Source organism: Bradysia coprophila, unplaced genomic scaffold, assembly GCF_014529535.1.
Source record: "Bradysia coprophila strain Holo2 unplaced genomic scaffold, BU_Bcop_v1 contig_211, whole genome shotgun sequence".
NCBI lineage: Eukaryota > Metazoa > Arthropoda > Insecta > Diptera > Sciaridae > Bradysia > Bradysia coprophila.
Genome location: NW_023503474.1, coordinates 435,138 through 461,059, shown reverse-complemented (window position 1 = coordinate 461,059; position 25,922 = coordinate 435,138). Strand labels below are relative to the sequence as shown.

Below are 25,922 nucleotides of genomic sequence, written 5' to 3'. Positions count from 1 at the left end.
TGTCATTCGACATATTCCCTCTATCCGTTGAAACGACCCAGTCGTCATATTAGCATCTCTCTGGCCTAAAGTTGACAAGTCACAATAACCGGCAACGTGTTAACGACAAGGTCGATTTTTTCAATTGATCGATTAACCTGGCTGCGTACAAAATCATAAAACTGTCATCACTAGCACCTACGTCACTCACAAAAGTCAGTATAGACATCGAGATCTTGCATCTTTAAGTATCGCGGTGTCCCGTGTTATGTGAAATAGTAACAAAGGCAGTCAAATCTTAAAAGTGCGAAACTTCTTACGAACGTTAAAATTTAATTTGATTGATTGTGTCCGGAGAAAATCGTTTCTCATTTTGCTTTACAAGGAACATATCGTTCATCGTATTAAACGTTGACCATTGAGTAATCGCAATTATTATATCGGTTGATTTAAGTGATTTTAGGCAATTGTGAAACGTTACAGTAAACAACGGATTGTGGATACAAATATCTGTGACAGTGGCTTGTTGCAACAATAATTAGAAAATTCCATTTCAACATTGAGTTTCCAACAACATCAACAATTCTACGACGTCATTCAAAATGTTCGAAGCAAACACCGTGCACTAATTTACACGGAATAAATGCATTGTCTCAGCGGTTTCATTTCGTTCAGTGAGTTTACTTTATCGTTCATACTGGTAATAATTGACCTTATTGAGTCGACAGTATATTTATAACTGACACTACTGCATTTGTTTAAATTCATTTATTTACCATTCCATTATTTCTGCGTGGAACACAATGTAGAGGCAAACTTTATAAATTAAATTGTTAATGAGCTGAGCCTAATTAATATCAGGATTGTCGGAGTAGCTCAAATAAAGACAAAATTGTTTTTCTTTTTGCCAATATATTTCGTTTTCAGTTCGAAAACATCATCAGGTCAACAATAGTTATTCGCATCACTTGGATTGAAACCACGAAGTTACAGTATGCAAAAATAATTCTCGAGGGATACGAATTCACACACATACTGTGATTGAGTGGTTTCACTCCTGTGATGCACAAAATTTTACACTCGGAGAGTAAGGCTGCGAGCGCACTTACGCCGTTTAGCACTCCGTTTACGAGTGAACAATGGAAGCTCCTCCCACTTTCCATTGTTAAAACGTAAACGGAGAGCTAAACGGTGTAAGTGCGCTCGCAGCTTAAGCTCCGCCTTCGTATCAAATTTCTCTCTTTGACGAATAACATAAACAAACTCCACCATTAAGCAAAACATCGTCTGAATCCCTAGATCCCTGCAAAGTCTGCTGAGAGAGAACTAAAAAAGTGTGGTTTCCGATAGCTTTTGACGCGTGATATTCAGTGTTTTCATGGTTTGGCGAATGTAAAAATAATTCATTGATGATAGCACAGCAAACAAAAAGACACAAAGGTGTACCTATTTATCTTCACATTAACACGAACATTGCAAAAAGACTCGTCCTCAAAATTGGCTTCGAAATATTGATGTTTGTTGTTTGTATGAAAATAAGCAAAAATTTCGTATTTTTAGATAACAATTGGCTACGTTAGTTAGTTAGTTAGTTAGTTAGTTCCTATGGAAAAGTGGATCCCCTAACTCCTAAACGTTTCTATAGATTTTCCTGAAATTTTGTTTGTGTGTGTGTGTGTGTGTGTGTTGTATATTTTGTTGCATTATATGGATGGTAATGTGGTGAATGGTGTGTGGTCATTAAGTATTAACTTCCACTATGTCGGTTCCTAAATTTTGGAAGAAAGAAAATTTTACAACAAGAAATTTGCGTGGCAGATGTTGAGGAACGTATTGCTAGGAAAATGGTTGAAAAGTGTACTGAATGAATTTAAACGAAAGAAAACCGAATCATCTGATACTTGTGACGCAAATTTCTTCTTTTTTTTTTTAATTTTCTTTCACAAATTTTTTGGGTCAATTTTTTGTTGTTAAAACTTTTGCGTACGACGCACAATGCGTCACCCTCAGCGATATCAGTTATTTTGCAAGTAAGATAAAGGACTTGCGTCACATTTACCCTTTAAGGGTTTTTTGACTGATATTCAAATTCTAGGATTTCACATCATCCCATTTCGGTTCATGATTTAGTGCAACGACATGTTCGGTGGTAGGACTACGATCTCTTAGCATTGTACTTGTGCTGGTACATTCTTCTTTTCTAAACTTTTCGAGTTTCACTGTCACACGATTAAATTCGTCAATTGCTATAATCAGAGCCACATTAGCTAGTAGATCTAGTCGAGAAAACATTGAAGTTGTGGATTATGGAGTCAGGTCTAGTTGATCTCCCGTGAACGACTGAGTTTGAAAGAAATCGAAAATTGTTCTTAGTCCGAAAGTTCACCAGTTTATAAATTTAACAAATTCTCTCAACTTTGGCCAGTTCGGTAACAGGCAGAAGCGTCGCACTGTAGTTGTAGGTTGTTGAAGTAAATCTGTCTAAACGGTAAACCGCTTTCATGCACCGATTCTGCAGCGTTTGAAATTCTTTCCTTTTGTACAAAGCACAGTCCGCATATATAGGCAGCATGAAGAGAGGATGACTCTGCACATATAGATATGAGTTGTAGAGTTGTCTTCGTTTATCCACAGGGATGTTTTTACCTCTACGTGATGAAAGGTCTGATTTGCTTTTTAACGTGATAGATGTGTTTGTGAAAATTTATTCCATCGTCAATGACCAACCCAATACATTTGTAATTAGTCACACGATGAATCATCGATCCATTGATTGAAACGTTGAGCTCCGGAATACTTCTCGATCAACCAAATGTCATGTAACATGTTTTTGTAGCATTTATTGATAACACGTTTCGGCAGAGCCATTGATATGTAGTAGTAGTACCCTTTGCTCGGGATCAAGGTTGAATTAGCGCCGTTAGTCATTAGTCATGGAATTGTGGGAACTTACTTTCTATTACCCTAAAGTTTTCCTAAAATTAAAAGAACAGCCTCAAAGGCTTTTGAGGTCCCGGCAAATGATGAAGTTCTTGATCCGGGAGGATACTGAACCATGGAGAATGATGGAATTTTAGGAACCAACCAACTACTACCTTCGTCATCTCATTAGGCCAGAAGAGAATTCAAAAAAACTGAGTTGTCCATCAAAATCCCAGAGTTCTAGAACTGGGAAGATGCTGTACCATGTGAAGTGTTTGAATTTTAGGAACTAGTACTCTACCAGGACAATAATCCTAAAAAGTACCAAAGGAAACCCAAAAAAATTCAGGTACGTCCTTTAAAACTTTCAGTTCTAGAATTGGGAGCGGAAGAAAGAGGCCACGACTATACGGGTTTGTAATTCTCCCTTATTTAACTTGACAAATGTAGTTCTTCCAAGGAATCCCTGAAAAACCAAAAACATGTGACACTTCCAACGCTGTTCTTAGCTATATCCTATCAGGATAATAAGGTAGGATGTCAGGGATTATTGACGAATCATGAAATTTGGGTACTTTGTGCTGGAGAACTTTTGAAAGTTCCAAATCCAGAACACAATCAAAAATTACATTGAAAAGTCGCAAAATTCCAGAGTCCATACTGGTTGACCCTCTGGATGAGGAACTGGGGACATCATATACAACAGAAACAACTTTCTGTATCATAACAGCAAGTTTCCTAACAAAATAAAAATTTAACTTTTGTGAAAATCTTGAAAATTATTATTTTTTCATTTCTAGCATTATATGGTGGGAAAGCGGAAAATCGGTTCCAGATCCGCCACCGTTAAAGATGTGTGATACCTTATTTCCGTAGAGAATTTAATGACGAACAATCCTTTTGAACTTCGTTTCTTTGTAAACATTAAATTTCATGAGTTATCTCATTTTGAAACTCAACTTTTTTTCTGACATTTCAGAAAAGCTCGGAAAAGTCCAATGAAAATGAAAAATTTGGAAAACCAAAGTGTGTCAAAAAAAACTTTGGACTTTCCACTTTCATTTGAGCTATATATAGCTATGGTAGGAGTCATGGCGGCTTCACAATAATTCATCAAACGTACCTCTGCACCGTAAACTTTAAAGAGGTGTGAGGAGAAGGGGAGTGGCTAAAATTTTGGTCTCCTTATCGCATTAGACTCTCGAAGTCCATATGTACAGATGGTCAAATTTTCAGACCTTTGTCACAAAATGCACTATGCAATCGCTAAGAACCCCCACTATATAAACAAACATATGAAACTTTATATGAGCACGTAAGATTACGTCGCCAAGCAACAATTGACGTCGACTTTTCTTTATTTATGTTATTTGTTTTGAAACTATGGAGTGCAATGCACCCACTAGTGCATACTGCCATAGGAGCTGCTACGGCACTGTTCAGTTGTCGGACTCATTTTCACACTCATTATTTTACAAACAACACATTTCGTTGAGAATCCAATATTCAAACTTATTTTTGAATCGTCAACGATTTGCGATAATTTTCCGAACGTTTCAGCAGACTATCTCATCTTGAATATCGGTTGTCTATGCAAATATGCACAAACGGTCATATAAAATTGACTTCTGCGTTTAAGTTATCGTATTGGATGAACAATTGGATACGCTGAGCTGATTCTCAATTTCTAAATTTAATGGGAGCCGGTAATCCTATCAATTACCTCAATGTAAAGAGATTAGAACGGAAATGCTTTCTAAGATGTGAACAACTGACTCTTTGCATTGATACCGAGGGGTTAATTGTTATAAAGCAATTCTACCAACAGTTCCACAAATGATTAGCCTTTCGAACCACACCGATTCGTTGTATAATTCAAAGTCACCATTTGCTTCACGTTGCCCAACGTAACGATCAGCTAATAGTCCAGGTCCTTGTGTCGAAAAAAATACTCCGTGCGCCTTAAGTTCTTTTAGAGTTTTCTTTATTTCATGTTGTTTGTCACGAAAAGTTGTGGAAGAAAAATTTTTCACAGAAAATGGAAAATGGTTTTTCCGGTTGGAATAGCAATTCATATGACCACCTTCAAAGTCCAATAACTCCGAAAATCCAATTTTTTTGACAAATTTCTTCTGTTCTGGAAAGTATGGCTCATAACCGATATTTCAGGGAAGAACTTTTGTTTTGAGGAGCCGGAATGGAGTCGGTTACCCCGAAAAGTGTCCCAGAAAATTCATCTACTTTGAAGCCATTTTCCCTGGCCATTTTCAATTTATTTCTCATAAAAGTGTTGTCATTCAAAGTTACATTCAAGTACTTCTGATTTCAGGAGCCTGAGATATGGCCTGGGAAAGTCATGGTCCTAGTAAGGATTTCTTAAGTTTTTTTTCTAGATCAACAAAAGACACGTATTTATAATTTGGGATACTAATTCCGGTGTTTCTTGTACATACATTTTGTCACTACTTCCGCTCTCCTTGATTACTCACTTTGCAGAATAAAAGAAAGCCAAAAAGGTATTTTCGGAGATATTCAACGTTGACGTTTTTCAATTGAATGGATTTTCCGACCGGAAAAACAATTTTCCATTTTCCTAGAAATTTTTTTTTGTTCCAACACTTTTCATGGCACGAAGAAAAATCTGAAAGAACTTAAGCCGCACGGAATTACACAAGTATCTGGACTATAAGACGATGTATGTGGTCGGTATATTTGTAGAATTTACGATGTAGATTCACGCGTTAAGTAAGGAGAGAGGGAAAAGAATCGCGTTCTGTTGTCCGCCAGTAAAAAATTCGTTGCGCCTTTCGATAGAAGCACGCCGTCGTTGACGGCGTGCGGAGTTAAAAATAATGTCTGTGCAAGTGTTTTGCTACTTATTGCTGTGTGTATTTCTGTGTTGGAATGACCAACGTTTTTTTTTCGTGGTCAATAAAATGGAGTCGTCCTAGAAAAGTGAATGTTTAAAACAATAAGAACGGCGATAATAACGAAGCCGTAGAAATAGAGCCGTAATCAAATTATTGTCACATAATGCATTGCCAACGGGGCCTATATTTGAAAGGTTAAAATTGGCGAAAATTCGTGAAAATACCACACCAACATATTCACTCCTAGCTAATGATGGCGTTGGATGACGATTTTCTCGATTCAGTTTATTCAATCCAATGGAGTTTTGACCATGAAGTACGTATGTCTTATCTAATAAGAAAAAAATTGAAATTTTCTCTCCTCTAAATCATGATCTGCAGATAGAAAATTCCGATTTTTAGCCCCGTACGAAGTACTGGGGGCTTATAAGATTAATATGCCGTTTGTAACACGTCGAATTGGAAGCAGACAGTAAGGGCAAAGCTTTTGGTTATGTTCATAGATGACGAATCCGCAATAAAAAAAATGTCCGTCCGTCCGTCCGTCCGTCCGTCCGTGACCCCTCTAGCTTGAGCAAATCACAACCTTTTTTCAAAATTCTTTTTTTCCCCGAATGGTATCGACAAAAGTAAGGTCAAGTTCGAAAATGGGCATGGTAGGGTCGGCCCTTCCAGAGCTAGGGCCCTATAGGTGTTTTTCAGTCTGTCGACGATATCTACCGAAATACGCACGTAATAGCTGCTTGTGATATATCAAATGAAAGGTATTGACGAGTAGAACAAAGTTGCTGAACATTGTTTTTGTGTAGGATGCAACGCGAGCTTGTTGGGAGGGCTCAAAGGTCGTTACTCGGCCCTAAGTGTTTTTTCCACATAAATCGAGTAAATCTCATCCGATTTTGCCAGATTTAGTTTTTTATGGAAGGTAATTGAATACCGAAAAGAACGTGGCGAAAAAAGTTTCAAATTTGGGCCCTTGGACTAAGGCCGCTACTCGGCCCTAAGTGTTTTTTGCACATAAATCGAGTAAATCTCATCCGATGTTGCTAGATTTAGTTTTTTATGGAAGGTAATTGAATACCGAAAAGAACGTGGCGAAAAAAGTTTAAAATTTGGGCCCTTGGACTAAGGCCGCTACTCGGCCCTAAGTGTTTTTTGCACATAAATCGAGTAAATCTCATCCGATTTTGCTAGATTTAGTTTTTTATGGAAGGTAATTGAATACCGAAAAGAACGTGGCGAAAAATTTTTCAAATTTGGGCCCTTGGACTAAGGCCGCTACTCGGCCCTAAGTGTTTTTTGCACATAAATCGAGTAAATCTCATCCGATTTTGCTAGTTTTTGTTTCATTTGAGAGATAATTGAATGCCGAATAGAATGATGGCAAAAAAAGTTTCAAATTTGCGCCCTTGGACTAAGGCCGCTACTCGGCCCTAAGTGCTTTTTGCACATAAATCGAGTAAATCTCAACCGATTTTGCTAGTTTTTGTTTTATTTGAGAGGTAATTGAATACCCAATGGAAAGTTGGCAAAAAAATTTGGGTTTATAAAATAATGTCGTAAATTGTTGGTTTTATTTGAGAGGTACTTCGTACGGGCTTTCGTAATTGCGCTATGCGCAATTTTAAAAATGAACAGTTTCAGTAAATTTGACCATGCCCAACTTGACTTGCATTTTGGTAACAGACGCATTAGAGGGTTGTAGACGTATTAGGGTTCCGGGCGTATTACGGCTACGGACGTATTATGGTTACGGACGAAATAGGATTACGGATCGTACGGGGCTAAGTCGCAGCAAACGCTCCGACTGTTCTGATGCCTTGTTTCAGTGGAAATTCACAAAATTTCTACAAAAAACCTCGCCCCAATACTGTCTAGCGCAGGGCCTATTTTTGAGAAATAGTTTCTTCAAATTTCTCTTGAAATTGTCGAAAAAATTCACGAATTTTTTCAAGAAATTCGAGAAATTTCAAGAAACTCTTTCTCAAAAATAGGCCCTGGTCTAGCGAATTAATTCCCAAATTCAAAGCCGAGTTTGGCATCATCGCAATATAAAGGCACATTTCATGGCTACAATGTATTCGAATTTTAATCGCATCACATTTTGAAATGAAAAAAGAAACCAGTCGAGCCAGTCGAGCGCATCGAAAATTCGCATACATTGTTGTGAGAGTGAAGCCATTTGGTTTCACGTTTTTAATATGTTGCGTAACTTGAGCGGGTTTCTTGTGATAGAAATTTTGTATTATAAATAACTGCTACACGTTAACGAAATTATTTCGTTAAACATTTTTGAATCCAAAAATCACATAGTGTTCCGTGACCGTCAGATCCCTCTCATCATTTTCTAGAAAAACGTTTTTAGCCCCGTACGAAGTACTGGGGGCTTATAAGATTAATATGCCGTTTGTAACACGTCGAATTGGAAGCAGACAGTAAGGTCAAAGCATTTAGTTATGTTCATAGATGACGAATCCGCAATAAAAAAAATGTCCGTCCGTCCGTCCGTCCGTCCGTCCGTCCGTCCGTCCGTCCGTCCGTCCATCCGTCCGTCCGTCCGTCCGTCCGTCCGTCCGTCCGTCCGTCCGTCCGTCCGTCCGTCCGTCCGTCCGTCCGTCCGTCCGTCCGTGACCCCTCTAGCTTGAGTAAATCACAACCTTTTTTCAAAATTCTTTTTTTCCCCGATTGGTATCGACAAAAGTAAGGTCAAGTTCGAAAATGGGCATGGTATGGTCGGCCCCTCCAGAGCTAGGGCCCAATAGGTGTTTTTCAGTCTTTCGGCGATATCTACCGAAATACGCACGCAATAGCTGCTTGTGATATATCAAATGAAAGGTATTGACGAGTAGAACAAAGTTGCTGAACATTGTTTTTGGGTAAGATGCAACGTGGGCTAGTTGGGAGGGCTCAAAGGTCGTTACTTGGCCCTGAGTGTTTTTTGCACATAAATCGAGTAAATCTCATCCGATTTTGCTAGATTTTGTTTTTTATGGAAGGTAATTGAATACCGAAAAGAACGTGGCGAAAAAAGTTTCAAATTTGGGCCCTTGGACTAAGGCCGCTACTCGGCCCTAAGTGTTTTATGCACATAAATCGAGTAAATCTCATCCGATTTTGCTAGTTTTTGTTTCATTTGAGAGATAATTGAATGCCGAATAGAATGATGGCAAAAAAAGTTTCAAATTTGGGCCCTTGCACTAAGGCCGCTACTCGGCCCTAAGTGCTTTTTGCACATAAATCGAGTAAATCTCAACCGATTTTGCTAGTTTTTGTTTCATTTGAGAGGTAATTGAATACCCAATGGAAAGTTGGCAAAAAATTTTGGGTTTCTAAAATAATGTCGTAAATTGTTGGTTTTATTTGAAAGGTACTTCGTACGGGCTTTCGTAATTGCGCTATGCGCAATTTTAAAAATGAACAGTTTCAGTAAATTTGACAATGCCCAACTTGACTTGCATTTTGGTAACAGACGCATTAGAGGGTTGTAGACGTATTAGGGTTCCGGGCTTATTAGGGCTACGGACGTATTATGGTTGCGGACGAAATAGGATTACGGGTTGTACGGGGCTAAGTCGCAGCAAACGCTCCGACTGTTCTGATGCCTTGTTTTAATTTTACTTTCTAAGAGTAATGTACCCTTTGCAAATTTGTAGCCTACATTTAGGCAGGAAAATGTTCGCTTTTAGCCCCGTACGAAGTACAAAGGATTACGATGCCGTGTGTAATTGACGGAATTCGAAGCAGACAGTAAGGATAAAGTGTTTGCCTATGTTCATAGATGACGAATCCGCAATAAAAATTTTGTCTGTCCGTCTGTCTATCACGTCGATATCTTGAGTAAATCAAATCCGATTTAAAAAAAAATCCCTGATAGGATAGTCGAAATAGTGAGGCTAAGTTCGAAGATGGGCATATTCGGGTCGGCCCTTCGTGAGTAAGGGTCACCTAAGTGATTTAAGGTCTTTTGGTGATATTTATGGCAAAATAAACGATGGAAATCGATGGAAGGTGTTGTTAATACCAATCCAGGAAAAAAAAATTGTAAATTGGGTGAGTGGACCGTGAGTTAGGGCCTTAGAAGTAAAAGGCTACTCGGCCCTATGTGTACTTTGCATTTATAACACAAGTGAATTTCATCCGTTTTTCCTAATTTTTGTTTCATTTAAAAGGTAGTCGAACACCGAATAGAATTTTGTTGAAAAAAAATTAAATTTGGGTCCTTGGACTAAGGGCGCTACTAGGGCCCTATGTGTATTTTACATAGAACTCGAGTAAATTTCATCCGTTTTTCGTAATTTTTGTTACATTTGAATGGTAATCGAACACCGAATAGAATGTTGTTGAAAATATTTTAAATTTAAGTCCTCGGACTGAGGCCGATACTCAATTAATTTGTAATGTATTTATACACAATAAATTAAAATTTTGAAAGGAACGTCGTACGGGGCTTCGTAATTGCGCTATGCGCAAGTTCTAAGATTAACACATTTCATAATAATTTTACTTTAATTACATTATCGGGCGTGAACTAGGGTCACGTACGCAATAGATATGCGGGTTTGTGCGGGGCTCAGTCGCAGCAAACGCTCCGACTGTTCTGATGGCTCGTTTTGATGATTTATCTGAACCAAAAATTTTTTCGAAACACCCAAAAATGTCCACTAAAATTTTCTATAAAAATTTCAGCAAAGTTCAGCGATAACGGTCCCAGTGATCGGCGTAACCTCCTCATTTAAAACCTTGAATTTGTTATTAATCAAGTCAGATTAAAACTACACCTATAAAAAAAAAATATTTGGGTATGGTACCCGTGCAGTTCTTTTTACTACACAGCTGAACATTAGTTTTCAGCATATCTGTATATTGTACGTAATTGCTGAATTTTGAACGTAATGACAGTACTATGTACAGCTAAGATGTACTACTGTTCTGTTACGTTAACAAATATACTGCTACGTTAACAAATGTACTTGTCCCGAATTTGTACAGCAGAGCAGTACATGATTTGTGACAGATTCAAAGTACCATTCAGATGGACAATGTACACTATAGCTGAATGAATGCCAGTTTGAATGTAGTGGTCGTGAAAACTTCCATAATTTTAAATATAAAATTAATTAAATAACGCGACACTTACGTGGAATCCGAAATATGAACGTTCGCGAGCTTTGTTAAGGTAAGTACAAGATGCACTTAATGACGATTCTTCTTCTTCTTCTATACGTCGGTTCTTCATTCATGCGTGCATTTGTACATACGAATAATGAACCGACGTATATGTAGAAGAAGAAGAAGAATCGTTTTTTCGAATCTAGTACCTACGTTAACAAAGTACGCGAAAGTTTAATTTTCGATGATGATTCCACGTAAATGTCGTGTTGTTTAATTAATTTTATATTTTATACACAATCTCCGTTGAAAATAATGGAAGAAATGAAGTGTTTATATTGTACCGCTGATTTTATATTGGCGGGTGAAATTTTGTTTGTTAAAAAAAACCTTGTTGACCTTGAATTTTTCTAATTAGTGTTTTTTTGACTACTAATAATACTCAAAATAATCCCATCAAAACATTTTTTATAAAATCCATAGGAAGGCAAATCACTTTTTTTTGACGAAATGCCCCCCTACTAAATTCAGAAATTCAAGTTTTGAATAATAACGTATTTGAATAATGAAGGCTCAAGAAATTTTTTTAATAAATGACTTGGTAAATGATTTTGTTACACTATAAACCTATTTTTTGACATTCGTAAATATCAATCTTTCTCTTCTGTTCGAAAGTTAGCACTTAAGGAGCACACGTTATTCCACGAATTTTGTCATAAATGTAGCCGGCGAAAAAACTCAGCCTCGATGCTTGTGAGAAAAAGGCACTGATTAAGTAAATCCACGCAATCGATTCTTAACACATTTTCAAACAGTTTGCTCAAAAAAATGAATAAACAGCTTTTCCTAAGAAAAATTTCTCACTTTTAGTTTTCATTCGCATACAAAATCATGAAATGAAAAAACTGAAGTCTGCAAACAAAGGATAACAAATTTGACGTACACATGTGTAGTACTATAGTTGCGTTTTAACCGCTTTTGAGCGAGACAGTAATGACGTATTAGTAAAATTGACTATGCTACCCTTAATTTTAATAAGCTTCTGTCAGACTGTTGGGTGTCTAAATAATATGTGACAAAAGCCCATCTGCCGGAAACTTAACTTTTTCTTTCAAAATATTTATTCTTAGAATTATAGAATAGGAGAAGAAGACTTAAGTGTTACAATTTCCTTACAAATAATTTACAGAAAAAAAACTTCCTTCTTGAACATTTGGAAATTACATTACCACACAACAGTATTAAAATACGAGAACTTTTAAAGTTCAATTTCACAATACTGATCAACTGAACATTAATGTTCAGCAAGACAGTACAGTGGAGACGTACGATGGTTATAAGATAGCTTTCCCATAATGTCTTCCAAACACAAGTACTGAGTTGGGACATGGGTAAGGTGGAGGACTGGAGTGTCGGAGGTCCCGAGTTCGAATCGCACGGACGGCAGTTTTTTTTTTTTAAAATAAGTTGACGTAAATAAACGTACTAAATAGTTTAAAGATGAAAATTTATGAACTCTGAATAATATTTTCCGTACAACTTTTATTTTTTGATGAGACAACCAATGTTCGCCCAACTGTACATTGATACAGCTGTACTGTAAATATTACTGCTACGTTAACCCTATAAATTCATTTCTTTTTAAAAAAATTTTTTGGGATGCAAAATCTTGTGAAAGATGCCTACAGGATGCAGCAATGATGCAAAGGGATGCAAGCTGGGACAACAGGTATCCCAGTCGGTCTCATCGGGTTAACACTAGGCCCCACCTCTTGGGTGGGTCAGGTCCCTTGACTGGCTATTTTTTTCTATAATTTCTGTTACAGACGGCTGTCATCTGTTATCGACAACGACAGCAAGAATAAACGACAAGCTCTGACTGATGAGGTCTTATATAGCAAAAAGCATGTTCAAAACAAATGAAGTAAAAGATTTCTGAAATCATCTCTGTAAATTTTCGATCAAATGAAGTAATAGATCAGCTAGTAAAACTGTTAATATGCTTTCTGTCTGTGACAGGTTAAATGAGGTGGTGTTTTTGAGATCACAAAATTAAAGTCACAGAAAAGGTGATGTCTCTTTTATTTAGAAAACAGCAGTCATCACATGCTTCATTTTACTCATATTTATTTAATTTCATGAAGAAACAAAAAGAGCTATGAGTTGAGCCAGCGGGCGATGTCTTACTCCTAATATGAGTCTCCTATATAGTCTACTAGAAGCGCTGAACAGGTGGCGCATTTCTTGCCTACCTCTTGAAAAAATACTCATATGAATTACGACCCTCGCTTCGCTCTGGCCGCAAAGTTTACACTCGTACAAACACTTTAGGAACGAAAAAATTTCTTTTAACATGTTACAGACGGCTGTCATCTGCTATCGACAACGACAGCAATAATAAAAGACAAGCATCGACAAATGAGGTCTTGTAACAGCAAAAAACGTGGTCAAAAGAAATGAAGTAAAAGATTTCTGAAATCAATCTTTGAAAATCTTCGATCAAATGAAGTAATAGATCAATAGATTGAAAAAATAAAACTTGTGTGAATTACGGCCATCGCTTCGCTCTGGCCGCAAAGTTCACACTCGTTCAAACATTTTAGGAACGAAAAAAAATCTTTTAAGAATACTATTTCACGTAAAAAATTTCGTATATACCAGATTACTAGTCCTTTTAAATTTACTGTTCGAGTTTAACCACATGAATTACGCTACTGGACGAAATTGATTTTTGAAGCCTCTTTGAATTACTCCTACTCAAGCAAGCAAAAACTTTTTTGGGAAGTACATCTAAATTGTTAGACAATAAATCCAGAATTTCACTACTTGTCAAATAAGAAATTTTTCTGGAAATCCGTTGCAAAAATGTCGTGGTATAACAAGTTATGTTTACAATTACTCCAAACTCACTACTCCAATATCATTATCTGTCAATTAAAACAAAAAAATTGAAAATCGGGTAAAAATTACTCAAGTTACCTCGCGGTAACAAGAAAAAGCGTCTGTGTAGAATTTCTCCCATCTCGTTGTTCGAACATTATCCATCTGCAAACTCAGCCTCAAGAGTTTCAATCTTCGTCGATTAAGACAAAAATTTTGAAAATCTGATAAGAATTAGGGAAGTTATCGCGGTAACAAGGAATAAAATTCTCTTGAGAATTACTCCCATCTCATTACCCCAATATTGCCCATCTACGAACTTAACCTCATGATTTTCATTCTCCGTCTATTAAAACCAAAATTTAGCAAATTGTTAAAGAATTACTCGAGTTATCGAGTCCGTTTTCGGACGTTTTCTGTATTTAACGTTTTTTGCCAATGTAGAACATTTTCAAAATATCAAAGTGAACTTAGCGTTACGGACATTTAAGGGTATTTTCTTTCACTAGGTCCCACCTTTTGGGCGGGTCAAGTCCCTTGACTGACAATTTTTTTCAACATATTTTTGACCAATTTCATTGTTGAACTTCCGAAGCATCACTGATACAAATGCCTACATTTAATATATCGATTACTGTAAACATTACAACGAAATTTGACAGAAAAAGTTTTTCAAATAAACCTTCGAAGACCGAATGATCTTTGAGTTCTCATTTTTCTTGTAAATTTGTAGCAAGATTTTCAATCAACCACAAATCGTAAATAAAATGCGACTCGTGTGAATTACGGCCCTCGCTTCACTCTGGCCGCAAACTTCCCACTCGTATGAGCTATCTATTATTCTGTTTGATTGCCATTTTGTCAAATTTAATCAGAGCAGATGCGAAGTTTTACAAATGTGGAACGATGAGAGGACTCTTTCACTTTGGTAAAAATTAAAAAAAAAAACCGATAGATGTTCTTCTCTTACAGTTTTGTACAAAAAGGAAGTCCCCGGTATTTTACAAAACCGTCACTCGTGAATAAAATGTGGATGGTAATAAACGACCGATAAATTATTTAATTTTTTTTTTCGTTTCTTCACTTTTGTCGATTCAGAAAACGACAAAACGTCTTTAAGTTACATTTTGTAAAAGGATGAATTCCCTAGGAACGAACAGAACGCCTTCTCATTACATTTTGTAGAAGGATGAATTCCCTTGGAACGAACAAAACGCCTTCTCGTTACATTTTGTAAAAGGATGAATTCGCTAGGAACGACCCGCCTTTGCTTTATATTTCCAAAATCGACAAAGAGTGAACGAAAGACAATTTTTTTTTTACTTTTTACTGATTTACTGAAGAGGTGCCAGCGACATGTACCACATTTCTATCGGTATTTTATTATTTTTATCGGTAAAATTGAATTTTTCTATTGGTCGAATATAATATCCCATAAAATTATTACGACTCGTGAGAATTAAACTTCACACTCGTATGGGAGTTGTAACATATTTTGTTTGATTGTTGGAATAATGAATTTAAAAAAAATATTCAGAAATTTGTTGAGAATGACTTATATCTTATATTGCCTACAAAGAATGATGGTTACATTTAACGTTTTTCATAAAATTTCCTACACTTTTCAATCATAGTGTGCTCATGACATTTTTCTGCCGTAAGACCTTGAGTAAAAAAAACATCTTTCTTTGGTAATAGACGCATTACATTTGTTAGTCAACTATCAAGTTGTTAGTCAACTATCAAATTTGATAGTCAACTATCAAGTTGCTAGTCAACTATCAAGTTTATAGTCAGCTATCAAGTTGTTAGTCAACTATCAAATTTGATAGTCAACTATCAAGTTGTTAGTCAACTATCAAATTTGATAGTCAACTATCAAGTTGTTACAGTCGAAGAAATTTAGTTTTCGGGTTTTCCAAAGGTATTAATCTTATTTAACCCACACTTTATCCCACAACAATGGAATCCACAAATTTAAATTTAGTTAACTCAGCGGTCGCAATGACGGCGCTGCAGTCACGATTTCAAAATGTGATATAGGGTGGATAAACTAAATTCTGGTTTTAGCTACATTTTCTCTTGGTTTTTAATTATTACATCAGGCTTCTAAATTAAAAGTACCTTTATGCAATATAAACCGTTTGAGTTTGAAAAAAGATGTTTTGTATCAGTGAACGATATAGGAAAGCGTTCAGTACGTCTCAACATACAAAAGAACGTAAAATTTAATTGTACATTTAGCCACCCTACGTCCGTCATCGCTTCTATTGTCTTCAAAAACATATTGTGTGCTTGTCATGATATGTATCAGACGTTTGTTTATTTATGTGTCTCATCTAAAATGCTGGCCAGCAAAATTTTGATCATTAAATTCAACGGCCAAATTGATCTAAATGTTAAAATAATTGTGAATAATAGTGAAGTTAATGTGGTTTTGTTTTCTCTTCATAAAGGAATTTGCATCAGTTCGATGTAAAGTGCGGAGCACCATTAGAAAAAAAAAACTTGTCGCTGAAGAATGATCAAAAAGTTGCTGGACGCAGTAGCTACAATTAATGCTTTGCAGGATATACAATAAAAATTAGAGAAATACCAAGAGCCGTCCATTTGAAATCTTCACAATCATCATTTCAACTAAAGGCTTTTTTTTTAAACGAAACGCAGATTCGGAACATTCTTTTTCGCCAAATTGTAATTGGCATAGGAAATAAATTCAACTCTTTGTATAAGTGAAGCTCATGATTGAGCTCAATCATGAAAACAGAATCTGGTCAGGAATAAGATAAGAATATGAATATATGACGTACTTCAAAGTTCCTGATTTATAATCCTGAGATGCCTGCTCATGCAATTATGCGATTTACGATTTCCAAAGAATTTTAATATCAACTTTTAGACAAAATAACAATTTCCAAGTCTGTTTTCTATTTGATTTATTTGATGTATTTCCGACCTCGTTCTAGGGTAATAAAATTTTCTGTGGATTATTTGTAACTTCATGAAAATATTAAGATGGAAAACCTCAGAAACATTCACATAAAAATTATGCTTTCCTAACTAATGTTGAAATAGCCGTTTTGCACTCATTAGGAACTTAGGAAAATAACTACTGGGCAGTCGAGACGGTTTACTTGTAGTCCGAAATTATATTTCGGCTTCGTAGAACACAGATAAATACAAGAGAGAGGAATTATATGATATGCAGTACATACTGTCCCGTACAATCTTTTTCTAAATAAAAGTTATAGTCAAATCGACAATATTGTATTGTTTGGCGATTTGTCATATTTTGGAGTTTCTTCACACTTTGGCGATTTTTCTTGACAATTCATCATATTTAGTTGATTTGTTAAATCATCAAGAAAAGTCTCAGAAGTGTGAAGAAACGCCATAAAGACAAATTTTCAATTCTCTATGATCCTTGGAGTTTCTTTACTCTTTGGCGATATTTCTTGGTTTTTCTTCACATTATGGCGATTTTTCTTGTTGATTTAACAAATCAACCATAATGATGAATTGCCAAGAAAAATCGATAGAGTGTGAAGAGAAGAAGAGAAAAATCGCGAGAGTGTGAGGAAACGCCAAAGTGTAGAAATACGTTTTTGAAATGTCTCTACATTATCTTTCGTAAAATGATAGTGTCCTCGGGATCTTTCGTTAAAGTATGAATTCCCTAGGATCGAACAAGATGCCGTTACCTGACGTAAAATAAGAGTTTCCTTAGGATCGAACCAGGCAGCATTTCGTAACTTTTATAAAAGGATAGATTCACTAGCTTCGAACAAATAACGCCTTTTAGATAAATTTCGTAAAAGGATAAATTTCCAAGGATTTGTTTAATCACCACGAAGAATCGCCAAAGTGTGAAGAAACGCAACAAAGACAAATTTATCATTCTTTGTTTTTGCCGGCGTTTCTTCATCCCTTGCCAATTTTTTATTTTTGGCGATTCTTCATGGGAATCATGATTAATGACGGCTACGAGCTTTAGCGAAAACGAATGAGATGTTCCGATCCGAATCTGCGAGCGAACTTCCGTTTCGTTAAAAAAAACCTTTAGTTGAAATGATGATGATGAAGATTTCAAATGGACGGCTCTTGGTGTTTCTCTAATTTTGATTCTATATCCTGCAAAGCATTAGTTGAAGCTATTGCGTCCAGCAACTTTTTGATCATTCTTCAGCGACAAGTTTTTTTTTCTAATGGTGCTCCGCACTTTACATCGAACTGATGCAAATTCCTTTATGAAGAGAAAACAAAACCACATTAACTTCACTATTATTCACAATTATTTTAACATTTAGATCAATTTGGCCGTTGAATTTAATGATCAAAATTTTGCTGGCCAGCATTTTAGATGAGACACATAAATAAACAAACGTCTGATACATATCATGACAAGCACACAATATGTTTTTGAAGACAATAGAAGCGATGACGGACGTAGGGTGGCTAAATGTACAATTAAATTTTACGTTCTTTTGTATGTTGAGACGTACTGAACGCTTTCCTATATCGTTCACTGATACAAAACATCTTTTTTCAAACTCAAACGGTTTATATTGCATAAAGGTACTTTTAATTTAGAAGCCTGATGTAATAATTAAAAACCAAGAGAAAATGTAGCTAAAACCAAAATTTAGTTTATCCACCCTATATCACATTTTGAAATCGTGACTGCAGCGCCGTCATTGCGACCGCTGAGTTAACTAAATTTAAATTTGTGGATTCCATTGTTGTGGGATAAAGTGTGGGTTAAATAAGATTAATACCTTTGGAAAACCCGAAATCTAAATTTCCTCGACTGTAGTCAATTATCAAGTTGATAGTCAACTATCAAATTGATAGTCAACTATCAAATTGATAGTCAACTATCAAATTGATAGTCAACTATCAAATTATTAGCAGTTCACTAACAAGAAATGTTTACTGGTTAGAGGCTGGGCATGTAGTGCCGAAATTTTTCTTTCTACTTGTTTCAGGCACATTATCGAAAACATACTTATACGATTTACACACTCTACGCAACAAAATCAAATTTCATCAAAGTAATCTTTTTCGATTGAGGCTATAATCAACAGTGTAAAATCCTGTTTTTCTGGGATAGCTTCCAGATCCTTCGTCCCACATAGCCCATCTTCGAACTTAGCCTCGGTATTTTACTTCCACAAATTTAAAAAAAAGAATCATCCAAATTGGTTGAAAATTACTCAAGTTATCGTGCCCTCAACGATTTTTTGTTACCCACATTTAACGTTTTTCATACCATTTCATACATTTCAATCACAGTGAACTTTTTTGTTACCCACATATTTCGGTATTTTCTGGTGTAAGACCCTGACTTTCAGTCAATGGAATAATGTACTTGTCCCGAATTTGTACAGTACATTCGTACAACGACTACAGCTGAGCTGGACAAAATTTTTATAGGTGTACAGTGCCATTTGAATCATTTGAGTGCTATGAATTTTCATTTAATGTGTACCTGGCCTGTATGTATAGTATACCCAACGTTATATGCATGCATGTTATCGGAGAAGTGTATTTAGCTATCAGTCGAAAAACCCTTAAAGGGTAAATGTGACGCAAGTTCTTTATCTTACTTACAAAATAACTGATATAGCTAAGGGTGACGCATTGTGCGTCGTACGCAAACGTTTTATCAACAAAAAATTGACCCAAAAAAATTGAGAAAGAAAATTTAACAAAAAGAAATTTGCGTCACAAGTGGCAGATTCGGGTTTCTTCCGTTTAGATTCTTTCAATACATTTTTCATCCATTTTCCAAACAATACGTTCCTCAACATCTGCCAATTGTGATATCTTGTGATATTTCCAGATATCCTAGTTCAGGGGTTTTCATCTACAAAATACATAGTGTTTCTAGAAGAGTGGTACCCTTACCGAGCGATTTTTGAGTAGGATTTACTAACAATAAAATGAAAATTTCGTCACATTTTCCATCCAATTTTCAAAAACTCTTTTGTTGTGAAGTTCTCATGAAATTTTGAGTTAAATAAAGCTTAATTTGACCTTAGTCATGATGCACCGACTGTCTGAGATTTCACTTCAAAGTTGAGCTACTTATCGCTGCGAACAAAAGTTCTAAATCTGAGGGCCTGACGTTTACAAATGTGAATTTTTTCAAATTCGAAATTCGACGTAATAGCAAAAAAAAACTTTCCCGACAATTTGTGGCGAATCTCATTCAAAAATTTCTCGACCGGTACTCTAAAGAGCAATGGACCCTTGGCAAATGTGTAGCCTACATTTAGGCGAAAAAATATTAGTTTTTTTTACGGTTTCTCTGAACCAAAATCTTTTTTTTGGAGAAGAAAAACCATTAAAGCAAACAAAAATGTGTTACTTTTAAAGGAAAAGTTGTGGTTTGTGGGTGATAACTTATCCCACTTGGAGAAACCTTTGCAGATTGTGTGAATTTATGTAATCTGCACAGCTTTCTCCAAGTTATGACTCACTTTTTAAAAACAAAAATGTTGGTTCAGAGAAATAATCAAAAAACGATTATTTTTCCGCATAAATGTAGGCTATAAAATTTGCAAATGGTGCATCCATCTTAAGAGGCATCGATATCGATTGCTTTGAGGAAAAACATACATTTGGGCGTTTATTTTTAATGATATTTTTTCACCAGAAACCTATTTTCAAAAGTATTCTGATGAAAATATATTATCAAAAATTAAATACGAGACACACAAATGTAGGCTAAAACTTTCCACATCGCGACTTCCGCTTTCAAATCAGCATTCAGAATTTGAGACAAATGACTTTTGAATAAAACTTGTTTTACACTGCGATGAACATAATGAACATAATTTTACCTACAGTCGGCATGAGCAATGAGAAAAACCTTGCATTAACTTTCTTGTCGTATCTTATGATACATCCAAATCATCACCTTCATCCTCCTACTCCCCGAAGGAGCAGTTCCTTCAACCAGTCTTGTTCCAGATTAAAATTTTTGACTAGCAAGCGACTAAAATATCTATTCAAGAACGTTAAGAAATGCCATCCACGTTCAAAATTTGTTTATAGAATGAACGAATCATTTAACGAAACTTAAGTGAGATTACGCCTGACCGTATCGTAACTTGAAGCTTATAGTTCCACACCTACTTGACTTTCTTTGCTAACTCAATTTTATTTTATGTTCTAGCTTATCACCAATTAAGACAACACCACAAAACGATGAGGTCACAGGAGCCGAGAGACCATTTCACCACACCGATTCGTGTCGACTCAACGGATTCAGGAGATATTCGACGCCAACAACCGTCCTACATGCTGTACAACCGTGACACGTATCAAATGTCCCCGCTGCTTTTTGAATCAGACACTGAAGATACGTCACAATCTACCGAGTTCAAGTGTTACCAAGATCCTGCCGATACGGCCCAGCTAAATACAAACGATCGACAAATGTTGCTGTCAACGTTAAGCAATTTACGGAACGAATTCACTAGTCCATTAGACGCATCATCCCAACATAATCAATGCTGTTCGGAGACGCTGTTGAGCAGTTCGCATCATAGAACCGTAATCGAAACCAATACAAACAGTGCGTACATTTCACCGTCTCCGCGGGTGACCAGATCGAAATTGTGGAAATCGAAAATATTGACGCGGTCAGCGAAACGACTGCACAAAATCAGTGAGCTGAATGAGTACAGTTCGGGTCCGAGAAGCTGTCGGAAGGCGAAAACGAAAAGGGATTCGCGAAAGGAGACGAGGACGTCATCTGATGGTAAAGACACAGCGTCTAAGGCTACCGACAAAAGACACCAAGAGGAATCGTTGATCGAATCGATACAAAAATCCAAAGTTAGCGTTGTGCTTGAGCGCCTGAAATTTCCGTTCTTTCAAAATCCACACCAAGTCAATGGAAAGTTCGCCCAGCCCAACATTGTGCCAAATATCGTTGTGGATAATGAAGAGGACGACGGGTTGGAATTTTTAAACCGTCGACCATCCAGCGATGTGCAATTGATCAGCGAACCACCAGCCATTATTTCAATTTCGTCCGAATCGACTGTACGAAATGTGTCGACAACTCCTCGCGCATCGCCGGATTTATTTGAGAATTGCGACAGTTCGTCTGCATCTAATTTGTGCTCACAAAATTCTATAGACATACCGAATGGTCAGATTGCCATGCGTAGTAGTGCAGAACTGATAAATAGTGCGACGAGTACACCAAATAATCAACAAACCTATACTCTAGTGCAATCGATTTTCGATCAGTTTGACGAAGACCGCGTTTCATCGGACGTGAATACGGCAAGACAAAAACTTATAGCGACAAACGAAGACGCTAGTTCGGTTCCGCCACCCACCTTTGAAATAACTGTGAACGAAGTGTTTGACAATGTGATCTACTTAACCGATTCGGAAGAGACCCTCACTCCAGAAATTGTGAGCCGCGTCGAACCGCCAATCGTTAGTGATAATGTGTTGAGTGTAACGAAATGTGCATCGTCACAAGAGGTAACGCCAAAGAAACGGCCCGAAATACGCGATTTACTGAACCGATCGGTGGCAGGAAGTTCAACAAGTGTGTCGACATCATTTAGTCGTAGCAAATGGCTAAGCAAGCCGAGATCCAGTGGTGGTGGTGATATGTCAAGCCGAACGCCGCAACGTTGTCGTCGACTGGATCGATGCTTTGACAGTGATCGTGACAGCAAGCCGAAGCAGTCGGGGTATGTCGTTAGTCAAAATAGATTTTCAAATATTTTATTGGCGTCGTCTGAAGACGACGAGTGTTAAGTTTAAGTTTATTTTGTTGTGAGACGTTCTGAAAGTTGTTCATCAATAATTAATTTATTTTGCTGCGTAATATGAAACCAACAATCGAGATTGAGTTGCATATCCATCACAAAATTGTACAATGAATGTTTAGCCTGAGTTAAGCTTTTAACTTTGAGAAAACAGTGTCCATAGACCAAATTCCCCAGAACTAACTCCGAATGTCCTAAAATCAAATTTAAATTTAGTAACGGCTGAGGACACGCACAATGGGCCCAACAAAGGATGACCTCAGTGCTCAGATTAAAAGTAACTACCAAACCAAACCAAAATGGAACCAGTGATGACTTCTTGCGTCGTTCCATTTGCAGGTTGTTGAGGTTAACTCGAACTCCTCAATCCATTCATCTACCTTTTCGTGTGGTAATCTCCCGAGCTTCTTTAGTCCGTTCAACTTTAGATTTGTTCATTTCATTAACATTTTCAATTTTTTTTTTTATTTTTATCTTTTCGTATGGAAATGAATAGCGTGCTATCCAAATCCGTGTTTTCACCCGTATTATGTTGACAATACTATCGCCAATATGTCGTTCCACGTTTGTTTTATTTGTTGTAGGCAATGTTTCATTTTTCTCCGTGATGCACATAACCGTGCATTTGTCTTGCTTGCAGATCTTGTAATCCACATAGCCGACAGGACAAATTACGGTTTTTAATTCATTTGCCGCGAGCACGATAATGGTTGCTACTGCGTTACGCACATAACCGTGCACTTGTCCTGTTTGCAGATCTTGCAATCTACGTATCCTACGGGGCAAATGACCGTGATTTCTTCATTTACCGCAAGCACAATGGTTGCTACAGCGAGAACGATCTTTAAAAAAGAAAATAATTTCTTCAGATTACACTTATTCACAGTAAAAAAAACCATTTTACCAATAATTTCATCTTGACAAAATTTTCTTCTGTTATGCACTACAAGAATTGAAAACAAAAACTGTGACCAATGCACTTTTCGTTCTTTGTTTTATACTAAAAATTCTCATAGGAAAACAAAAAAACTATTTCCATAATAGAAAAGCATGAAATTATCAACAAAAATTATTTTAAATTACCAAGAATCATCTTGTACAATCTGAAATGTGTAGGTTGCGTCGCAAATAGCACTCTTCTCATTTGCAACAAAGTATACATTTACATCGTTTAAATAAATAGCCGCAACAAAGTATGAAAGCAAAATATTTTGTCGAGATGATAAATAGTATGTTACATACCAAGGATCGAAAAGGTGTGTCCGCTTCGCGTCGCTCCATCCCTGGACGTTTTCACCACCTGGGTCTAAAACACACCTTTTCGATCCGTGGTATGTATACTATTTTTCTTCCTGGAGTACCAAAGTCACATTCCGAACAAAACATAACAACAGATTTGCACGCCATATTCAGCTGCGATCTCTATACCACATGCGAGATCGTATGCGATATCACAAAATCTCATGCGATATCACAATATCACATGCGAGATGGCATTCGATATAACAAAATATAATGCGAGATCGCATGCGATATCACAAAATCTGATGCGAGATCGCATTTAATATCACATGTGTAGCATTTTCATTTGTTATAGTACATGACACATCTGGGAAAGAATAAAGATAGGATCGAAAATGACATAAGCGGGAATGAAAATTGAGAGAAAAAAGTGTCGGAGAATGTTGCTCTTTCGGTACTAAATTTGGTGAGTGAATGTGACGGTTTTGGTACTTCAGGAAGAAAATTATATTTTTGTCTTTGCACTAAGCAAATAAAATGAATTGCAACAAAGTATGAAAGCATTATCGAGATAATAAAATCATTTTTTCTGACCCAAATAAACAATTAGAAAACCTTATCGTATAATATAAATACGCGAAAATGCATTAAATAGAATTCAGTCAATAATTGCACAATTAGCAAAATGATTTTCGCAAAAGAACTTTTTACCTTTGTCATACTTGTACTTGTGTATTCTCGTTGTAGTGAATTCGACTGCTTACCGGAAGAATTGATTGACAATTACGAGTTAAATGTGAATTCCAAATTAATAACTTTCAATGATGAGTCGCCAGTTAACGTCGATTCAAAGAGTGCGTATTTTAACGCACATCGGACTTTATCTTCGTAAGGCGAAAATATTGCCGGAGTCAAAGCTGAAGTCAAGCTGACTATCAGTGTAACATAAACGGATGAAATAATCAGAATCAATAATGAACTTATGTATGAGATCTATCCAAAATTTCATTATAACACACTTTGAATGTTCTGGTCCATATGACGCTCTAACTGATCCGTATGAAAAAGATTTTACAAAAAGAGCATGGCACTGTTATAATGTCTTAATGGGTTGTCAGCCGTATTATGAAGATTATCGAAGTGATCGTCGATTGCTCTATCACATTGAGCAGCATATGCATTTGTATCCAGAGGAGAAATTATTGCATATAAACGAACACGCCCGTATAAGCTCCGTAAACAACAGATTTCACTACAAAATTGTAAAGTACAGGGATGCATATTCGAAACTCGAGGCCTGTTACGAGATATACGGTCATCGACATGCTAGTTATGGAGCATTGCGTCAGCAATACAACGATTGTACCACAAAATTAATGGCCTGCGGAACTTCTACTGAATATACAACAAAGTGAATGTACTGCTTTAAAAAAATTATTGAAGGAATAAAGTGCGTGAGAATATAATCGTAATGGGTTGGGTTAATTTAAAAAAAGTTTAATTGTATTCATAATAATACGTTTTTGTTAGCACAATAACAAATATATTTTAAATGAAAATAATTTTTTTTCGCAAATCGTCTTCACTCTGATTTTGTCCGTTAATTAAATGATGAAGTGCCCATTGTCCAAACTCGTTTTTGTTGCAATCGTCTGGAATGAAAATTACTAACTTTTAACTAAGTATACTGAAACTTTATTACCTGTAGTTCCACTATCGTCTTTTTTCTTTCGTAAAAGAGGACCTTGTTCATCATCTTTGTCGTTCTTTTTTTAGCGTATATTTCAGTGTATGTTCCGGTGACTTCAATAGGGTTTCAACATGATCAGAAAACTTCTCAATTTCAATATTTTCAGGATCGTATTATTAAGTAAAACAACCGAACTCTTTAGTGGTTTGCCAAAGACTAATTTTATTCAAGACAATTAATAAATTAAAAGTACAGTCTCCCCACTCTCTCTACATGCATATAATAACTGTGTACTGTATAATGTAATTGCCTAAATGTAGACAATTACATTACACCTCCCTCCTTTTAGAAGAGTGGAATAAATTTTTTTTTTTTCAAAAATTTACTTACACGAAAACAAAATTTAGAATGCCAAACAAAATTTAGAGT

At 36.3% G+C, this 25,922-nt stretch overlaps 1 protein-coding gene and 1 long non-coding RNA gene across 4 annotated transcripts; one reads left to right on the top strand and one right to left on the bottom strand.

Moving 5' to 3' along the window:
- The first annotated feature begins 377 nt into the window (after positions 1 to 377).
- On the top strand, positions 378 to 22,602 carry LOC119075433. Of its 3 annotated transcripts, none has more exons than XM_037181872.1 (2): positions 378 to 653; positions 20,941 to 22,602. In XM_037181872.1, the coding sequence occupies exons 1-2, from the start codon at positions 623 to 625 to the stop codon at positions 22,548 to 22,550; spliced, it is 1,641 nt and encodes a 546-aa protein (XP_037037767.1). In that variant the 5' UTR covers positions 378 to 622; the 3' UTR covers positions 22,551 to 22,602. The 3 variants fall into 3 exon arrangements, with proteins under 3 accessions (XP_037037767.1, XP_037037768.1, XP_037037769.1); XM_037181873.1 differs by lacking the exon at positions 378 to 653 and adding an exon at positions 5,714 to 5,856; XM_037181874.1 differs by lacking the exon at positions 378 to 653 and adding an exon at positions 6,021 to 6,087.
- On the bottom strand, positions 5,098 to 25,922 carry LOC119075435. The gene is made up of 3 exons (XR_005087397.1): positions 25,911 to 25,922; positions 15,226 to 15,231; positions 5,098 to 5,179 (listed from the first exon to the last, which is right to left on the bottom strand). It is a non-coding gene; the product is annotated as an uncharacterized LOC119075435 (long non-coding RNA).